This window comes from Manis javanica, chromosome 3, assembly GCF_040802235.1.
Source record: "Manis javanica isolate MJ-LG chromosome 3, MJ_LKY, whole genome shotgun sequence".
Lineage (NCBI taxonomy): Eukaryota > Metazoa > Chordata > Mammalia > Pholidota > Manidae > Manis > Manis javanica.
The window spans coordinates 210,489,842-210,507,494 of record NC_133158.1 but is presented as its reverse complement, the minus strand read 5'-3'; the positions used below and the strand labels follow the sequence as shown (position 1 = coordinate 210,507,494).

General features: G+C 52.4%; 1 protein-coding gene across 1 annotated transcript in view; it reads right to left on the bottom strand.

Moving 5' to 3' along the window:
- The window catches only part of SCARA3 (scavenger receptor class A member 3), a 36,138-nt gene extending 18,909 nt beyond the window's left edge, over nucleotides 1-17,229 (bottom strand). The window contains exons 1-3 of the mRNA XM_073232728.1: nucleotides 16,976-17,229; nucleotides 4,406-4,504; nucleotides 3,034-3,153 (exon numbers count right to left, since the gene is read on the bottom strand). Coding sequence (XP_073088829.1) covers nucleotides 3,034-3,153; nucleotides 4,406-4,504; nucleotides 16,976-16,982 — 226 coding nt within the window. The 5' untranslated portion in view covers nucleotides 16,983-17,229. The remainder of the gene's footprint in view (nucleotides 1-3,033; nucleotides 3,154-4,405; nucleotides 4,505-16,975) is intronic.
- Between the last annotated feature and the right edge of the window lie 424 nt (nucleotides 17,230-17,653).

Genomic DNA, 17,653 nt, shown 5'->3' with positions numbered 1-17,653 from the left:
TAAAAAATCCCTGGGTTTTAATTAACATTGTACATCTCAGAGCTGTTGAGATTTAATTAGTATCTCAATTGATGATTTATTTTTGAGATTTAATTAGTATCTCAATTGATGATTTATTTAAGTGTGATTTAATTTAATAAGTGACATGTTGAGAGATCCTAGGAATTACCATATGCCATTACATTAGATTGGCACTTTTTATGGTATTCACTATTCCATTGGAGCCTCCTGCCAATCAAGATCTTTTGAATAGATGGGGGAACAGAGGTGCAGAGAGATTGAATGCTTTGATTCCTGTTCTAATGCCTCACAAAATCTACCTTCAAGCCAATAGCCAGGGGATCACTCATAATTTATCCAGCTGATTTCTTCATTGTGTATTTTATGAATTTGTAATTCCATATTCATTTGTTTGGCTGTTTTCCTTACTTTTAAGACCTTATGCTTTCTCATCCTTTCAAAATTGTGTTTTATAATGTATACTATATAGTAAAGAGTACACATGTATAATTTTTAAATAAATAGGGATATTTTGCAGGCATGAGTTTATCAATTTTTTCTTTTACAACATTTAATTACAAAAATTTTCAAGTAGAATAATCAAAAGATTTGCACAGTGAATATCCATGTCCCTACTGCCTAGATTCTACAATTGACATTTTGCTATACGTAACTTTATTGCACATCTGTTCATTTTATCTTTTTATCCAGCCATCTATCCATCTAATTTTTTATATGCATTTTAGATCAATTTTTTATTGACGGGAGGTACAGTCAAAAAAGTTCACAGATTACTGCTTGAGACCAGGGGTTGGAAAATTAGACCTGCAGGCTGAATCCAGCCCAATGTCAGTATTATTGGAACACAGCCATCCACATTCATTTACACACTGCCTCTCGCCTCTTTTGCTCTATGACGACAGAGTGGTTTTGACAAAAACCATATGTGGCCCACAAATCCTAAAATATTTACTATCTAGCTCTTTACAGAAAAAGTTTCCCAAACTCTGCTCTAGATTATAAACTCCATAAAGACAAAGCCTGTGTTTTATGAAGCAGTGCAAGCCCAGGGCCTAGTACAGCTCTTGGTCTACAGTATGCAGGCATGCAAAAAAAAATACCAGATTATATGAATATAGTAGGTTTTCATGCCCACTAAGAGGAAGACTGATTTTAGCCGACCCTCGGGACTTTGGCCACAGTCTTGATCACAAAGCGTTAACTAGGACTATTCACATATAAATTCACCTATCTAGTCATGCATTCAACAGTTGTAACTGAGGCCTACCAACCAGGACATAATGGTGCCAGCACTGTCCTAGGGACTCGGGATATCAGGCTGGAGGTGAAAACCAAAGAGGACACCCTAGAGTTCTCCCTTGATTCCCCAACACATTCCTCAACCCCAAGTCTTATGATCCTCTGCCCCTTTTTTCTGGATCTTAGGGCAAATCAGTTCACCTTCCCAGGTCTTTTTCCTCATACGTGGGATGGGGCTGGCCTACCATTTCGGGGAGTGTTGAGACAAGTCACTGATATCACGTAGGCGATAGTGCCTGGCACATGCTGGGTGCCTGATAACTGTCTGTCCCCTCTGAGGCATCCTGCTGCCCATGCTCTTCTCCGGGCTCAGGTTTGTGGCTATTGGAGCTCTACTGATGCTCCCAGGGGTGCTGGGAGCTGCGGCCCTGAAAGGGTGGACGGTGGACCAGGAACCTTCAGAAGTTCCCCAGCAGCCAGTTTGCTGCCTCATTTATGGGGCTGCAGCTCCTGCCTCCCCTGGGCCAGGATTTTGGCCACTTTCCGACAGGCCAAGCCCTATGCAGTGATATAGCAGAGGGAGGCAGAGCTCAAGGATGGGCATGGAAAGTTCTTGAAATCCACAGTCCTCCAACCTGGTTGCACATTGGAGTCCTGTAAACACCATCAAGGCCTGGGTCCTACCCAGAGATGGTGATTTCACCCGTCTGGAGCCAGGCACTCTGGCACTGGAATATGTCAGGGCTCTCTGAGGGATTCTAATGTGCAGACAAGGTTGAGAACCACTCCCTTTGATGGTGAAATGTAACAGACTCATTTCAGTGTTCCCACAACCTGGCACATAGTAGGCACTTGGCTTGTGTTGGATTAATTACCACCTTCAGGATTACTGGAAGATGACTAGAGGGTCTATTCAAATCACTAATATGCTGGCTTCTTGCCTTCAAGCCCAAGAAAGCCAGTTACTGAGTCTCTCTAACCAGAGTGGGAACCAAGTAGTAAAGAAAGGAAACTTAAAACCCGAAGCTAAGAATGGAATGGTATGGTAGTGAGAAGCTGTCAGATTTGTTTTCATCGATTTGCCACAAACTGTTAGCATCCACAAGGCAGGAGTTACCTGCCATCACCTGGGTCAGCCACCATAGACATACAAACTGTGGTGTGCATGAGACCCACCCAACCTCAGGCCCCAGGCCTCACCTGCAAGGCTCTGACTGAGTAGGCCTGGGTGGCACTCGGGCATCTGCGTTGTAGCAAATCTTGGGGGACAATCTTGATGCAGGTAGGCATCCAACTTTACTTTGAGAAACACAAAGACCAAAGAAGGGACTTGGAAATCACCCTGTCCCGTGATCCCAACTGTGGATCATCTGGGGAGCTTAAAAATGCTGTATTAACTCCATTTGTCTAAGGTGGGGCCCCAGGCATGGGTATTTTTAAGGCTCCCAAGTGATTCTGACATGAAGAGGAAACAGAACTACCAACCTCCTGTCCTCTCATTTTACCAATAGGAAAGCAGGTCCTGAGAGGAGAATGGCCTTGCTTATGGCCACTCAGCCAAATATTGAGCAGGAATTAGGAGCCAGTCTCTTCAGTTTGAATGCGGCATTAAGATTCCCTAGGCAGAGAGATGCTGTTTCTGGGCTCTGAGATACAGAGATCTGTATTTGTCTTTGTAGGAGGTGTTGGTGCTGGACCCCTGATCAGGAACTCCCCTGCAGCCAGGGAGGGAAGCCCTGGACTGGCCAGACGGTGCTGGGAGCCTGCACTCACCCAGAGAGGCCAGCACAGCCACGGCCACCAGGAGCAGGGCCAGGAAGAGGTAGAGAATCCGCACGGATGTGTGCAAAGACAGGTTCTTCTGGCAGCGGCTGCAGTGCAGGCCTGGCCGGCCTGTTGAGGGACAGAAGGGCAGGGGGTGAGGCTGAGTCTGAGGGGTCAGGTTCATGCTCCTGCTCTGAGCTGTCTCATCACATCTTGAACCAGCCTCAGAAAGGGAATTGTTCTCCTTCCTCATCTGTACCCATCCTGCCTTTTCCCTAGGTCCTGGAGCATTTAGAAGCAACTAGATTCAGGGTCTTCAAAGAACAACCCGTCGCCACCTTCATCCTCTGCCCAGGGCGTCATCATTCAGCCCATGGGGTGGGGAAACACCACTTCCCAACGCACTGGCCTTACTGACAGTCCATGACACAGGGCAGCCAGCCCTGTTTCACCCTGGGGTGACCAAGTGGTCCCGGTTTGCCTAGGACTTTCTGGGCCTTAGCACAAAAAGTCTTGTGTTATGGGGACGTCTCAGTATGCAAAGCAGGATGGATGGTTTGCCAGGACCATCTCAGTTTTAAAACTGAAAAGTCACACATCCTGGGAAACTCCTCAGTCCCATGCAAACCAGAAGGTTGGTCACCAGTCCCCAAACTTTCCAAGTAACCAACAGGTCTTCTTAGAATCAAGCCAAGGGTTCTAGTCCACCTGTTGGGCCTCGGGTACGGAGGAAGGAAGGAGCAGGTGTTGCTGGTTATGCTGATAGGCGGCCCGTGACCAGCAGAAATGGAGTCATATCCCCAGTGGTGAGATTTCTAAGGTGAATTCAACTGCAGCTGCACATTATGAGCACCAGGAATATTTAAAAATTCTGATGCCACATTCATACTCCAGACCAAAGGAAAACAGAAGTTCTGAGGGTGGGACTCAGGCATCCCTGGCTGATTATAGTGTACAGCCAAGGTTGAGAACAGCTGCTCTAATCTATCCTGAAGCCCCTCAAGAAGCCCTTCTCCAAGCGACAGTCCAAGTGGCACTGGTTTCTCAGATTAACCAGATGCCAAGCTGGGTCCTGGGGGCCTGATAAGGATGAGTCACTGGGCGGCATGTGATGTGATGAAGGGGACAGGTCTGGGCCGGCCAGCAGACGGGCCCTGGAGGAGAGGGCAGAGGCCGCTGAATGGTCTCAGGAGGAGCCCTGGAGGCAGATGTCGCTTGTATCAAACTTGGGCTCCATCTGTACTGCAGACCCACGAAATTCCACCCTCTCAGGTGGCATGCGGGGAAAGGACAGCCAGGGTTTTGAAACCATATAGAGAGAGAAGTTATCAGCCCGGGGATGGGAAGTGGGAGATGACGGGGCAGCTCCCAGAGTTCTTACCTGCCTGTGTGCACGGGAAGGTCGGCATGTCCTCTTCGTCACCAGGCAGTTCCTCTTCTGTAACACACAGCGCATCTCTGTCACCGGCGGCCGACCTGGCTGCGATGGAGCCAGTGGCGTCAGGCCCTGAGCCACACCCACCCTCTCCAGCTGCCCCATTCATTTACAGTCCCCACCCCCCTCCCTGCCCCCGGGTGCAGGTCAGCCCACGTGAGCTCCAGGTGACCTGACAGTATGCAGAGAAAGGGGAGGTGGGGGGTGGAGGTAAGAGTCAAGAGGCCGAGGAAGTGACATGTCTCAATACCTCTGGGTAAGGTTTCATGGCCTCCCACAAGCTCCCTGCCTGATCTGCCTGCACCTGGCTCAAGACCCCGGGGGGCACTAAGGAAAGCAGAGCTGGCAGCTCCATCCAGCTCAGCACGCCTCTGTTCCCTGACCTATGGTGACTGAAGCAGGATTCCTCTCCTCCAGGGCTGGGGAGGGAATGTGGCCTCCATCCCCAGCTCTGTCCCCAGCCCATCTGGGGGGCTGCAGAGAGGAGGAAGGAAACGGGCTGGTCACAGACCTCTGCCTCACCAGGACCTGCCAGGGCATGGAAGGGACCGAGTGGAGCAGGTCACATGTCAGAAGGCAAACTGGTGCTTGTTCGCTGGGATCCTGTGCTCCCAAAATAAGACCTAAGCAATGTATTTCTTCACCCAGAAGAATGTTCCCCTAGATTCCTGGACTTCTTGGGTAGGGGCCTTTGGCTGGGGGTCTTTGGCCCAGCTGCCCCCTTGTGCCACCCACAGCCTTGTCTCCCCCTGCACCCAAGACTTGAGGTTCCTAACGTCCAGCTTCTGTATTGGTTGACCCATCCAATTTCAGCTCTTAATTTGAACTTTTTTCTTTTGGGCTTGATCCTTGGAATTTCCTGTTTTCTTTCAACTTTAGCTATGCATTTAGCAGTTTGCTTGTGTTTATCTATTAGCTAAACTTTATAGTCCAAAAATATGTTAAGCCAGTAACACTAGATGTAGAAGCTCTGTTTTAATTTGTTCCCTTTTTTAACGTGATGAAGGGCGGTATCTTGTCTTGGGGCAACCTTCACAACAATCCAATAACTTCACAGTCTAAACTATCACTTTCATGGACAAGGAGCCCGAGGTTCAGAGAATTTAAGACTGTTGCTTGACAGCACCCAGAATCCGCAGTGAAGCTGGGATTTGAACTCAGAGATGTTTCTACTGTTACTCCCACCTCCTCCGATGAATGAGCAACATTCTGTAAATGCTAAGAAACCCCGCTTCTTCAATTACGGGGTGAGCTGGAAGAAACGAAGGGGGGCTGGGCCCCCGTCTGGGCATGTGCTGGAGCCTCAGGGGCTCTGGCAATGCCCCCAGGAGCAGCCCCAGTAGCACCTGCCACCTCATTTCCTAAAGGCTGTGCCATCGTGACCACTGCGATCCGCAGGACAGCCAAGGGGCAGAGGGGCAAGGAGCCCTGGGCGAGTGAAGGCAGGCCTGAGTGGGCTCAGTAGGGGAGGGGCCACGGGTGACCCCAAATTAAAGAGGCTGCCATCATCGCCATGAGTGCTGCCTGCCCTCCAGGTTATGGCTTACACGTCACTTCCAGCAGTCTTCCTGGAGCTCCGAGGCCGGTGGACGTGCCTTGTGTTTTGCACGTGCTGGGCATTTTCCTTGTGGAGGGTGCGCTGCACCTTTCATCCTTCAATAGCTCTTTCGCGCTGTTGAAGTTCTGAGGCTGGGGAACATGTCTGTCTTGCCCTCTCTGTAAAAGGCCCTAGCACAGTAGGTTGGCACAGAGGGATGCTCAGAAGACACAGTTTCGAATGAACCTTTGGATGATTTTGTATTGTTTTCCCGTAGTGGGTCTGCGTTTACCACCGGGTTCACTGGGGAACTTGGTCAAGAGACCAAAGTCCGCACCCCACCTCAGAGGTTCCGAGGTGACTGCGGGGAGGGAGGACACCAGGGCACAATCGTCATCCGATTTGATCCTTACAACCAGCTGCAGTGATAGATGGGGTGAGAAATTCTCTGAATTTTACAAGTTGGGTGACGAGTTGCGGGTGGAGGGGCCAATATTTAAGGCACGACTGAAGTCACAGAGCCCCCTAGTGGCAAAGCCTCTGAGCCTGGGGCGAGACCCCGTCCACGGCGGCTTCTGACCCAGCTCCCAGCCCCCAGGGCACGCGGCCGGCTGACCCCTCCCTAGTACCCTGGGAAGTCGGCCCTGCTTTGCGGCCTAGGCTGCTCTCCTGTCACCAATCGGCTTTGCCTGGATAGTTACTAGGATTACCATCGGGTTCCCATACTAATGCCGTGGGAGAGGCAGCCTAGGATTCCTGGGTCCTTCTGCGCTCTGTCTGACCGGAATCCTACCCTAAACAGCCACGCCTTCTCATCCCAGATGGTAGCCGAACCACTGCCTGCCCGCTGTTGTATTTATGCGGCTTCGGGCCCCCTCTGGGAGGTATTCCTTCCACTGCAGCAGAAACGCCTTCTAGAACTTCCTGCCCTTGTTTCCCATTTCCCTGCAGCTCTTGATGGTGCTTCTCTGCCTTCCCTTGTGACTAGGCCTCCTCCCTGTTCTGGCTCCTGCGCCTGTTTCATCACTTCACTGTTTACAGTCTTTGCAGGGAATCTGGGAAGGCTTACATCAAGCAAGGCTGACATCAACCGTCAGCAAAAACACCCCTCAAAAAGCACACAGCTTTGTGGTAACTTTGCTCTCTCACTGACAGCCCTTCAGAACTGGCAGTCATTAGCAAGTGGGAATTAAAAAGAACCCCCTTCCGGTCCTTTGCAGAGCAGCCCATGGGAAGGGAAACGACAGTTGCCAGAACAGACCTCAGCTCTCTCCAGACAAGGGGGTTCACAAGCATTTGGCGCTGCTCCCTTCGCTGACATCCTAGGTCCATAACTCATGGCCCTCCCCAAACCCCAAAGAGGTCTCCTTTCTAATCCTTTGGACTTCTTCTCCACCAGCACCAAGCCAGGGACCTTGGGGACCCCTAATTCACCTATGTCTGGAATGCTACAGTGACTCTCCACTTTAGCCTTGTTCATTTCAATGAGAACATAACCCAAAGCATTTGTGAGGCTTTTATAAGCCAAGCCCTTTGCAAGCACAGGCTCATTATGCTCACATTACACCAAGATTGTCCAGTCAGAGACTGGAGGAAGGAATAGACACAGAACTGAGAAAAGCTTGGTTTGAGGGCACAGAGGCCATGATTGATTAGAGGATGATTGATTAGACAGGAATCTGCCCTCCCCACCCCGCCCCACCAGCACTGGGGGGCAGAGACAGGCAAAGAATTTTCCTCCCCCTCCCCATCTCCCATGCCTGCCTATCCTCACACCCTCTGTGGCCATCTGGCTTAGTGTCGACCCAGCCAGCTTGCTAAAGTATTTTCAGAGACAGGGAGTGGGAAGGCAGACTTATAAGTCACAGAGCCCACCTGCCATATTACACAGGCTCTGAGAAGTTATTTACAAAGGTTCCTAAACGTCCAGGGATCTGAAGCAAGACACAAACACACACACAGGTTGCTTGCAGTGTTGTACACACCCAGCCAGACAGGCCACAGAGCTGGGAGAAGCCTTTTCCATCCAGGCCTGACATCTGTATACACGTCTGTTAACGGACGTCCCAGCAGCTTGCCATCTCCTTGAGGTCTACAAATCTTCCCTCAGCCTCTTCCAGCACAGGCAGGGCTGATCACAGTGGGTGTTCAACAAAGATGGGTTTATGGACCCTTTGAGAAGGCCTGCCTCCTTAGTTAATTAATAACTTCAGCTGTTTTAACTAAGAGCTCATTTTTATTAAAAAATAAAGATTAATGACTTAAAATATTATTTAAATGCAGTTTATTCTTAGAGTTTTCCCTGGCTAGGGGGTGTTGGGGTGCTGATGCATTGAGGATGCAAAAAGCTTAAAGCAGCAGGGACTGAAAATTAACATACAGGGGCCAATGTTTGAATCAACAAGGAATGAAGGAGGCAGGCAGCAAAATTTGGGATCTGCTTCCCCTCCTTTTCTCAGAACCAGAACAAGGCATATGAAATTTCTCTCCTAAAGCTAAAAGCCTCTCTTGTTTTTTGGAGAGAAGGTTATTTTCTTTTTCCATCAGTGTCCCCAATATTCAGCTTGGAATTCCACTGGTATTTTTAAGGCCCTCAAAAATAAGGCCCTGGCTCTTCATTCCTAAGTTATCCATGAAACCGAGGACTTCTGACATGTGGAAAATTGAGGGGCACCTGAGTGTTGGCCATTATGGGTTGCCAAGTGTTTGGAACGGTTGAGGAAGTCACCATCTTGCGGGCCACAGGTGTCTGAAGGGAAGGCAGAGCCTCTGTTGCCTTCTTCTCTCTCTCTTTTTCCTTCTTTTTTCATCTGGTTGATTCCTGGTTAAAGGCTATTGTCACAGGAGCAGGTGGGTAGGAAAGGGCACTGGAGGAGATACGGTAATGCCTGGACCTGTCTCTTCGGGAGGCCCATTTCCCAGACAAGCTCAGGACAGCACGCTGCTCTGGGGGGCACACACCCAACACTCCATGGCCAGCTGCCGCCTCCCCTGCTCCAGAGCCCCACAGGATTGCAGCTGTCATGAGGGAGCATCCTGGTCCCTATAATAAGGACGTCAGGTCCACGAACGACCTAGCAAAGGTTCAGCCAGGCTGCCTTCTTCATCTGGTGATCTCTACGCAAACTGGTAGGCAGCATGCTTAAAAGAAAAAAAGTCAAGTAGCCTGCAAAGGCCAGGGTGGCAAGCTCAGACTCCCAGAGGGAGCAGCTGCTGGAGATTTCAAAGGGCCTCTGTGGCTCCCATGCCTCAGATCATAGTATCCGGCTCAAATACACAGGGGCAGCCACAAAAGGAGCTCCCTTTTCTTTGGTTTAGGTCTCTGCTCCCACAGAGCCACGTACGGTGTGTGCGTGTTGGCACATTGCTAGGTGTGCCTGCTGGCTCTGTGGGGTCAAGCTTGGTTCATTTCTCCCTCTGGAGGTGGGAAGGTGCCCACACTTGTTAACCAACTGCTAACTCAACTGTGGTCACTGACTCCAGCTTTCTTTTGGTTGACCAAAAACGTGGAGTTAATTCACTCTTTAGCCCTTCTGGGTCAGCAATCTTCCACCAGAGTCAGCAAGTGGGAGAGATTCGAGGAACTGAATAAAAAGGTCTTTCTTTGGGAACTTCAAGGAACATATTTTGATGATTATGTTCCAAGGAGTTCACAGAGTGGGTTTTTCAAAACAGCCAATTGGGTCGGTAAAAGTAAAGATTTCAGAGTCTTCTCGGAAGCCAATGCTATATTTAAAGTTGCAGAGGAGCTATAGTTTAAGGTGGGAGATTGATATAACTAAGGTTGCAGAATTGTTTTCATTAGAACCTCCCCACAGGCTTCTTCTATGTGGACACAATGATAATCCCCAGGGCCTCTGTCTGCACCCCCAACCCCACCCCGGCTCTAATGAATCTGGTCCTTCCCTTTCAGGTTTACCTGCCAAACAAGTTGCCATGCTCACTCACCTCCTTTCTGCTCTTCATTCCTAAAATCTGCATTCAATGCCTGGGACAGGCTTTTCTTCGCCCGCTGGAACCGGCTGGAATCCTCCCAGCCAGCCCACAGCCTCCCATCTACTGCCTTCCCTGTGTTCCTAGTAACCACAGACGTTGAGGGTAAACTCCCCCTGCATCCTAAGCCCACTTTACCCTAAAAAACTTTCCTCCCCTTCCCCCCCCCCCCCACCGTGCACTCTTCATTAGACAGGATATATCTGTGGCGCGGACCCTGGGTGTCCTGGCCCACTAAGTCCCAGCAGCAATCCCTGGCCGTGCAGATAACTCCACATGTCCACCCCACTTCTAAACACTCCTTCAGGGGTGAGAAAAGCAAAGCCCATCTATTCACTCAACTAGCCCCCCTGTTGCACACACACGGGGGTCTCCTGTGTGCAGACAGTACCTCCTCCATCCCCTGAACCCTGAAATGGGTGGGAATGGGGGAGGAGGGATCACCAGTGTCCTGATCTCTAATGCCACTTCTGGGCCTTCAGTCCCCTCACCCTCCCTGCCCACCACCACTGAGGTCCACACTCTCTCTCACATGGACTCTTTCCCTCCCCTACGCTTCATGTTCAGAACAGCAGGAATACCGTCTGCTTCCCAGAGCTGCTGGGAAAATTCAACGAGACCATTCACGAAAAGCGCCTGGCGCATAGTCAGTAACTGATAAATGGTCATAACGGCCATTGTGATTGGGGATAAATGAGAATTGCTGCTCATTTATGGTCCTTTCCCAATGCTGTCATTCTCAGGACCGGTTTCCAACTTTCAAGAACCCAGTTTTCAAAACACCTCCTACGGAGCACTAGTTCTGAGATGTTCTCTGCGGGAAAAGGTTCCTTGATGAACTAGGTCTGGAAAACGCTACATACTCTTATCACATCTTAGAAACTCACATTAACATAGAGAAAATTCTGACGAGGCCCGTGAAAAAAGAAGCTCATTCTAATCTGTGTTTAATTCTATGTCAAACTTACTTGGCCATAGAATTTCCTGCTATTCTTGGAAAAAAGAAAAGGTCTGTTAAATCCCGTGGAACTGGTATTCAGAGGTGCACCTTCTTGAGGGAATGCTGCTCTGGATAAGCACATCACCTGGAGGGAACCCCTTCTTCATCCTGTTTCCCGCCATCAGCTTTAATGGAGGTGGCATTTATGTTAGAAGCCCGTCGGTTCTCTAGACCTTGGGGGCCCTCGACCTGGGATCTATAGGTCTCGTCTCCACCTTGGCTGCAGCTCGGCCTGCCCACCTGCACTCCAGTAAGGCGCATAAAGCTTACTGCTGCTCCGTCTGCACGATCTCAGGCTCACCCCTTTACCCCTCTCCCACTGCGTTCCCCCACTAAGCCTTTGCACTCCCCACGTCCCACCGGGCCAGCCCCCAGGGTCGGCATCAGGAAAAGCCAGTGTGCGGAGGGGGTGCGCCAGAGGGTGGTGTGGACTTGGCCCCCATCAAGTCCTGCCATCTGGGTCCTTACTCGCTATCCCTCCCCTACTCAGCCCACCTCATTCTCCAAAGATGAGCTCACCTCCTCCTTCTCTGAAAAGATCAAAACCACCAGGGTTAAGCTCTTCTCCTTTCACTAACCCCCTCCAGGTGTTACCTCTCAATCCCAGTGTCCAGGAGGGTGTGTGGAAACCGGCCTCCAGTTTGGCACTCGCTCTCCAGTCTTCAACGGAGCATGTCTCTGACTCAGCGATCCCCCCCAGGAATTCTTTTCTAAGGACATGCTTGTACAACAAGGCAAAGATGGCCGTGCAAAGACTGTCACCACATGCTATGACAAACCTAAAGACACATTTAAATAACTCTAATGCCCATCAACAGGGAGTGGTTCCGTAAACTACTGTGAAGTTGTACTTCAGAATATAATGCAACTGATTAAAAAATAAATGCAGATCGATATTGACTGCCCAGGGAAAGATCTATGTTCTAGTGTTGAATATTAAAAATACATATACAGAATAACATGGATAATATAACTTTACCTCCATGAAAAAAAATCTGTGTGCAAATGTACACAAAAGGATTTTGGGAAGAATGCTCACCCAGAGCTTGTCTCTGAGGGGTAGGAGTTCGCATGAGGGCTATTTTTTCTCATTTCTGAATTTTTCTAAATTTTTCACGAGCATATATTATACAAAGATCAAATGCAACTAGTAATGCAAAATGTCTGTATCTGTCATTTCTCCCTCCCCTCGGGTTCCCACAAAGAGAGCTTCTCCTCTTTACAAGGCAAAGCTCATGCAAGTCTGCCCTGCCGTGATGGTGCTGCCCCCAACTCCCCTCTCTGCTTTCTCTCTACCTTCAAGGAGCACAGGCCGGCCCCACCTAGAACACCCTCCCTGCCTGGCCTGGCTTCTTACTTTACTCAGTCCCCCTTTTCGGGAACTTCTTTAACACAGGCCTCACGGCCTTTGCTTCAAATCCCTCCCAGCTAGTGCAGCGGGGCTTTCTCCAGACTAAACAGTCTACTGCTGACTGGTGAGCACCAGCCCTCGTTGGTGAATGTTTCCTCCTGTCCCTTTCCATGGCATTACCCCCACACCAGCTCTACCTGGTCCCTGCCACTCCTCTGGGCTCCTTCACAAGCTCATTTTCTTCCTCCCATTCTCTAAAAGTAGAGATTTCCCAATGTAGCTGAAGTCCTTAGAGCAGGTCTTCAGGGTGAAGTAGCAACCAGGACGCGGGTGGAAGTCCTCAGGGTGGCACCCAGGGTCCCCTGGTCTTGTGGCTCCTGAGTCTCTTGGCCAACCCTCAACTCCAGGCAGATCTCTCTACCCATAACCCCTGAACACATTTGCCCCCAGGCATAATGCTGAGTTAACCACAGCACTGTCTCCTGCCCCTCCTCCAGTGACCCGATCCAAATCTTGCCCCCGGCTGCAGCTCCTTCCTAAAGCCTTTCTTGAAAAGCTCTCTTTCTCTCCAGATTCCCATTCCATCTACTGGATACGTCACTCATTTGTTTTTTTGCATCATCTCCCTTGATTATTTGGTTTTCTTCCTAAGTGTGTAAGTCTTGTTTCTGCCTGAGGGCAGGAACCATCCTCTTCACCTTTAAACCAGCAATTCCTCCTCCCAGGAGAGCAGGTGCTCCGTACATGTCCGCTGACTGGAAAGAGGGGGGCAGTGTCCCAGCATAAGTGATATTTTAGCTTGGTTTTCTCATCTGCAGGTCTCCATCTAGAGATGTTGAGTGACACTGTCAGAAATAAGGGTCTGGAGCACAGAGTGATCTGGTTTCCCCAGCCTTTCCCCATGTGGAACCTATGAGGCCAGGTGAGGCTGTTCAGGGACTGGGTGTCCAGGAAGAGTCCAGGAGCCTGTGGCTGAAACCATGGACTCATCCAGAAGAGGAGCAGCAAAGGAGAGAAGATGGGAAGGAACCACCACCACCCAAAACGGCTTCCTTGAACCGTCTTACAACACTCGGCACTCTTAGCACTGAAGTCTTTCTTGAATGATGTGGACACACACACACACACACACACACACACACACACGCTAAGTAATACATAATCAAACACGGGAGTGTATATATAAGTGGCACAAACCGTCACGCCATTGAACTTGCCAGTTCTGACACCCAGCAAAGCTGCCTGTCCTTCATGAAAACAGCCAAGCTATGCAACATCTTGAGAAGCAGAAATATTTTTCCTCTCTCAAATTAGCTTTGGGAATGTGAGTCTTCAGTTATCCAAAGTACCCCAGCTGGAAGGCAAGGTTCCTAGTGTGTGCATGTGTGTGTGCGTGAGGATCTGGAGCTGATTTCCAACATCTGAGCCCCTGGCCCCCTGAATCGGGCCCTGCAGTGGCTCTTTGCATTCTGCCACATCGGCTCCTTCACTTCTGGTGTCAGGCTCCTGCCAGCACCCTGAGGCCCGAGGATGGTCCAGCTTTCAAAGGGGACCCGGTCTGCCTGCTCATGAGTGGGTATAAGTGGATATAACCTCCCCCAGCCAAGCCGTGGGAAGGAGGTTTTCCTGGGATCACACTGCTGTAGTCTGCAGCGCCTCTTCTCCCTGCTTGCCCTCTGCCTGTGGGGTGCAGGCACTGCCATCTAGTTCCATGGGGAAGGGCTGTTCCTCCTACACTTGGGGAGCTGTGGGGGTGGCTCTGCCCTGTTTTTGGCAGCAGAGGACAAATCTCCCAGGGGCAAAGAGATGCCCACGCAGTGGACCTGCTTCCAACCATCTCTCCACCTAGTCATTTCCGGTCCCCAAGTGGCACTCAGGCGTCAGAGCAGGGTGGGCCTCAGGGACCACCCAGGAGGAGAATGAGGCCCAGACTGGGAAACACTGGAACCAGAGCCTCACTTGGGGCCGGGAGGAGAGCCCATGTCTCTGCTTCTCCAATCAGGCACCTTCACAGCGGGCCAGGCGGCTTCTGGGTGGGGATGGGGGGCCTCACATGGCTGGGAGGACTCCCAGGACAGGGCCCTCTCATAGGCAGATGTGGAAACAGTCCCAAGGTGGCTGCTAATAACTCAGACAAGCCAATGGGAAGTTGCAAGGTGGGCCTGTCACCACCAGGGGCTGGTGGCCGCTGTGTGCCCTCATGTGTGGGATGGGCTTCATCTGGGACCAGGTGTCAGCGTGCATCAGAAGATGGGGCTGCTTGGGAGGCCTGGGAGGCCACGGGCAGGCAGGAGGGGCTCTGGGGGAAGCAGCTTGGCTGGCAGAGCGGGCCCTGGCACCCGGCCACTGGTGGCAGAGCTCCTCAGCAAACGTGTTTTCCTGTTTAAGTACTGTCTCCACCAACACCCTCTCCCCCACAAAACATAACATCATCATGTTTTGCTTTGAGTGGGAATGGTCACTCTTTGCCAGCAGATGTGATTCTCAGATTGGTGGGACCTTCCGAGGTTTGAAGCCAGCTCCCCTCAGGGAGGGGTTGCTGTGGAAGGGGCCGCTCTGTTCTGCTGAGCACTTGACTTTTTCCACGTGGGTGAGAAAAATCCTGATTCTTCACACTCCACAGAACCCAAAGACAAATATTTTGCTGTCTACCCTGCTTTTCCATCTCAGGTAGAGGTGGTGGCTCTTCCTGGATCCTGGGGAGGCTGGGGGACAATCTGCAGGGAATCCACGCTCACCTTCCTCCCAGCAATGCAGCCCCTGCCCTGGGCTGTCCTGGGAGATCATGGGAGGGTTTCCCTGAGACTGGAGGAAAAAGACATGAGAGCTTCCCCGGGGCCCTCAGTGAACAGGGGCTCAGCCCCATGCGGTAGTGGGGCTGTTGGCCCAGAGAAGGGAAAAGGAGGTGAGAGAGGCAGCCTTGGTTTCTTCTGAGGAGCCCATAGCCTCCAGGCCAGCAGTCAGAGGCCCCGGGGACCCGATCACGTGTTTCAGCCCATCCTCCTCGGGCACCTCCTCTAAATATTCATTCGCTGCAGCTCTTCTCTCCTCTGCTCAGAGTAGAATTGCCTCCAGGAGTTCAGAAAGGCAGGCCATGTGCTCCTGACTCCCTCCTCCTTGGAAGCCGGGTATCTCCTCCATGTCAGAGGCTTTCGGCCCTGCCTGTATCTCCCTCACTATATTTCCTCTCACAGTCTTACCACTCTGAGAACGGGCAGCTCCTGACCCTCATCATTAAGGTCCAGAGCAGCGTGGGCCCCCTGCCTGTGGTGAGATGTGGTCTAAGGCCTTTTCGGAGGCTTCTGGGTAATGACCTACCCCAGGCCTGCTACCGTAGCCGAGAGTAGGAGCTTCGTGGGTGAGGCTTCTCCCTGCTGCTAAGGGGACTCCAGAGAGTGGATTATAACTTTCCTGCCTCATCTCAGACAGCCTAAGACCTGGTGAGGCCATTAGGAAGCACAGAGAGAGAGGCCAGAGGCCAGAGGGAAGGAAGTGACTGAGGCAGGGGTATATTAGCAAGTACTTTGGCCTGGAAGTCTGGAACCCCAGGCTCTAGTCCCTCTGACTAGTGGGAAATCTTAAGCAAGTCCCTTCTCTGTCCACAGGGCCAGCAACATAACTTGTGGAAATTGTGCAAAGTGAAAACAGGGGTGCCTTGTTAAAAAATTATTAAGAATTTCAAGACAGCGGTAGCAGAGCATTTAACCTGGTGTGTGACCGTCCGAGCACACGGCCCAGTGGGAATGCACAGGTTGCATACCTGCGACACCAGCCCTACCTTCCTGGGCCTCGGTTTCCTCAACTATACAACGTCGGGAGTGTGTTCAACCAGAAATTTTCTTCAGAGGGACCCTGAGATCCTTATATGTGAAAGAAGACAGAACTGCTTCTTCAACAGAGAGAGGATAGTTTAAATAAAGCCCTTCAGGTGGTCTAGATCTTTCCCGGTTTGAACACTGGGTCACTGGGAGAGGCGTTGAAGTGTCAGGCTGTAGGAGCCCCAAGCATCTGCCCCGAGGGCTGGGGAAGGGTTACTGAGAAGCATGGGAGTTGGCCCTAAAAACCTCAAAGCTTCCAAGTCTGGCTTCCATTCAAAGAACGGACAGCAAGGGCCACTGTGGTGATGAGCCACTGGCCTGGGGACAGCTCAGGCGTGGACCGCTGGTCCTCTTCCCCAGAGGCTTTGTCCCAGGAGGTCAGAGGGCGTTCAGAGGTTGGGGAGAGAGAGCAAAGCAAGAATCCTCAGGCTGGTGCTGGGCAGAGCCCAGTGGGGGGGGGGGGCACAGGCGCCTCCGACAGGGGTCCCCTGGGTGAGGGTTTACGCTGCTAGGAGGTTGGGCTGGTGACATCTTTCTGCGCTGCCTCGCAAAGGGATCAGAAACTTCTCAGGAGTCCCAAACCGTTCGCAGAGATGGACAGTGAGCCGGGGCTGAGAGGGGTGCTGGGAGCTTTCCCCGCCTCTCCTGGGCTCCCCTCGCCCTGGGTAAATAGGCCCCCTCCCGCCTCTCCCGCGAGGACCTGTCGCAGGAGGACACAAAGGCTACGAAGACCCCGGAACTCCTCCCGAGGGGTCCTGCCCCCGTCGCCGCGCCGGCGGGCGGGTCCCGCGGGGGTCGCCCCGGAGCGCGCGCTTACCTTTCATGGTCCCTCCCGGGGGCGCGCGGGCGCGCGTGGACGGGGGGAGCGCGGGGCGCGGGGGGATGCCGGCCGGCCTCAGGGGGCGCCCGCCCGCCCGCCGCGCGCCGCCGCGGGACAGGGGCTCGGCGCGGGGCTCATGCCCGAGGGGCCGCCGCCCAGGCGCGGGTCCCGGGGTCGCAGCCGCGGCCGCGCCGCGCGCTCCCCGCTGGCGGCCGGCGAGGTCTGGCAGCGCGTCCCGCGCCCGCCCCTGCGCCCGCCCGCCCCCCGCCCCCCGCCCCGCTCCCTCCCTCGCCGCCACTCCCTGGGCCCCGGCCCAGGCCGGCTTCCTCGGTATTTTCAGAACGGCCGCGGCCAAGCCTCTCGGTGCCGCCGCGCGGGGCCCGCACCCCGGCCGGCCGATCGCACCCCCGCGGCCGCGCTCCCGGAGCAACGGCCGCCGATCGTGGCCCCGGACGCTCTCCCCACCCATCCGAGCGGCGGGGGAAGGCCCCTAAGTCCCGGCACAACGGAACGGTGGTCGCTCACCCTGGCGCCTGGACTCCAGGCGAATGGTTGGGGGCGGCCACTTCATGCCTCCAAACTGCTGTTTTCTATATGAGACAACTGGGCCCCAAGTGCCCCCAAATTCTGTGATTTTGTTCGTCCAGGGGCCCGTGGTGTGAACCATGACACCGG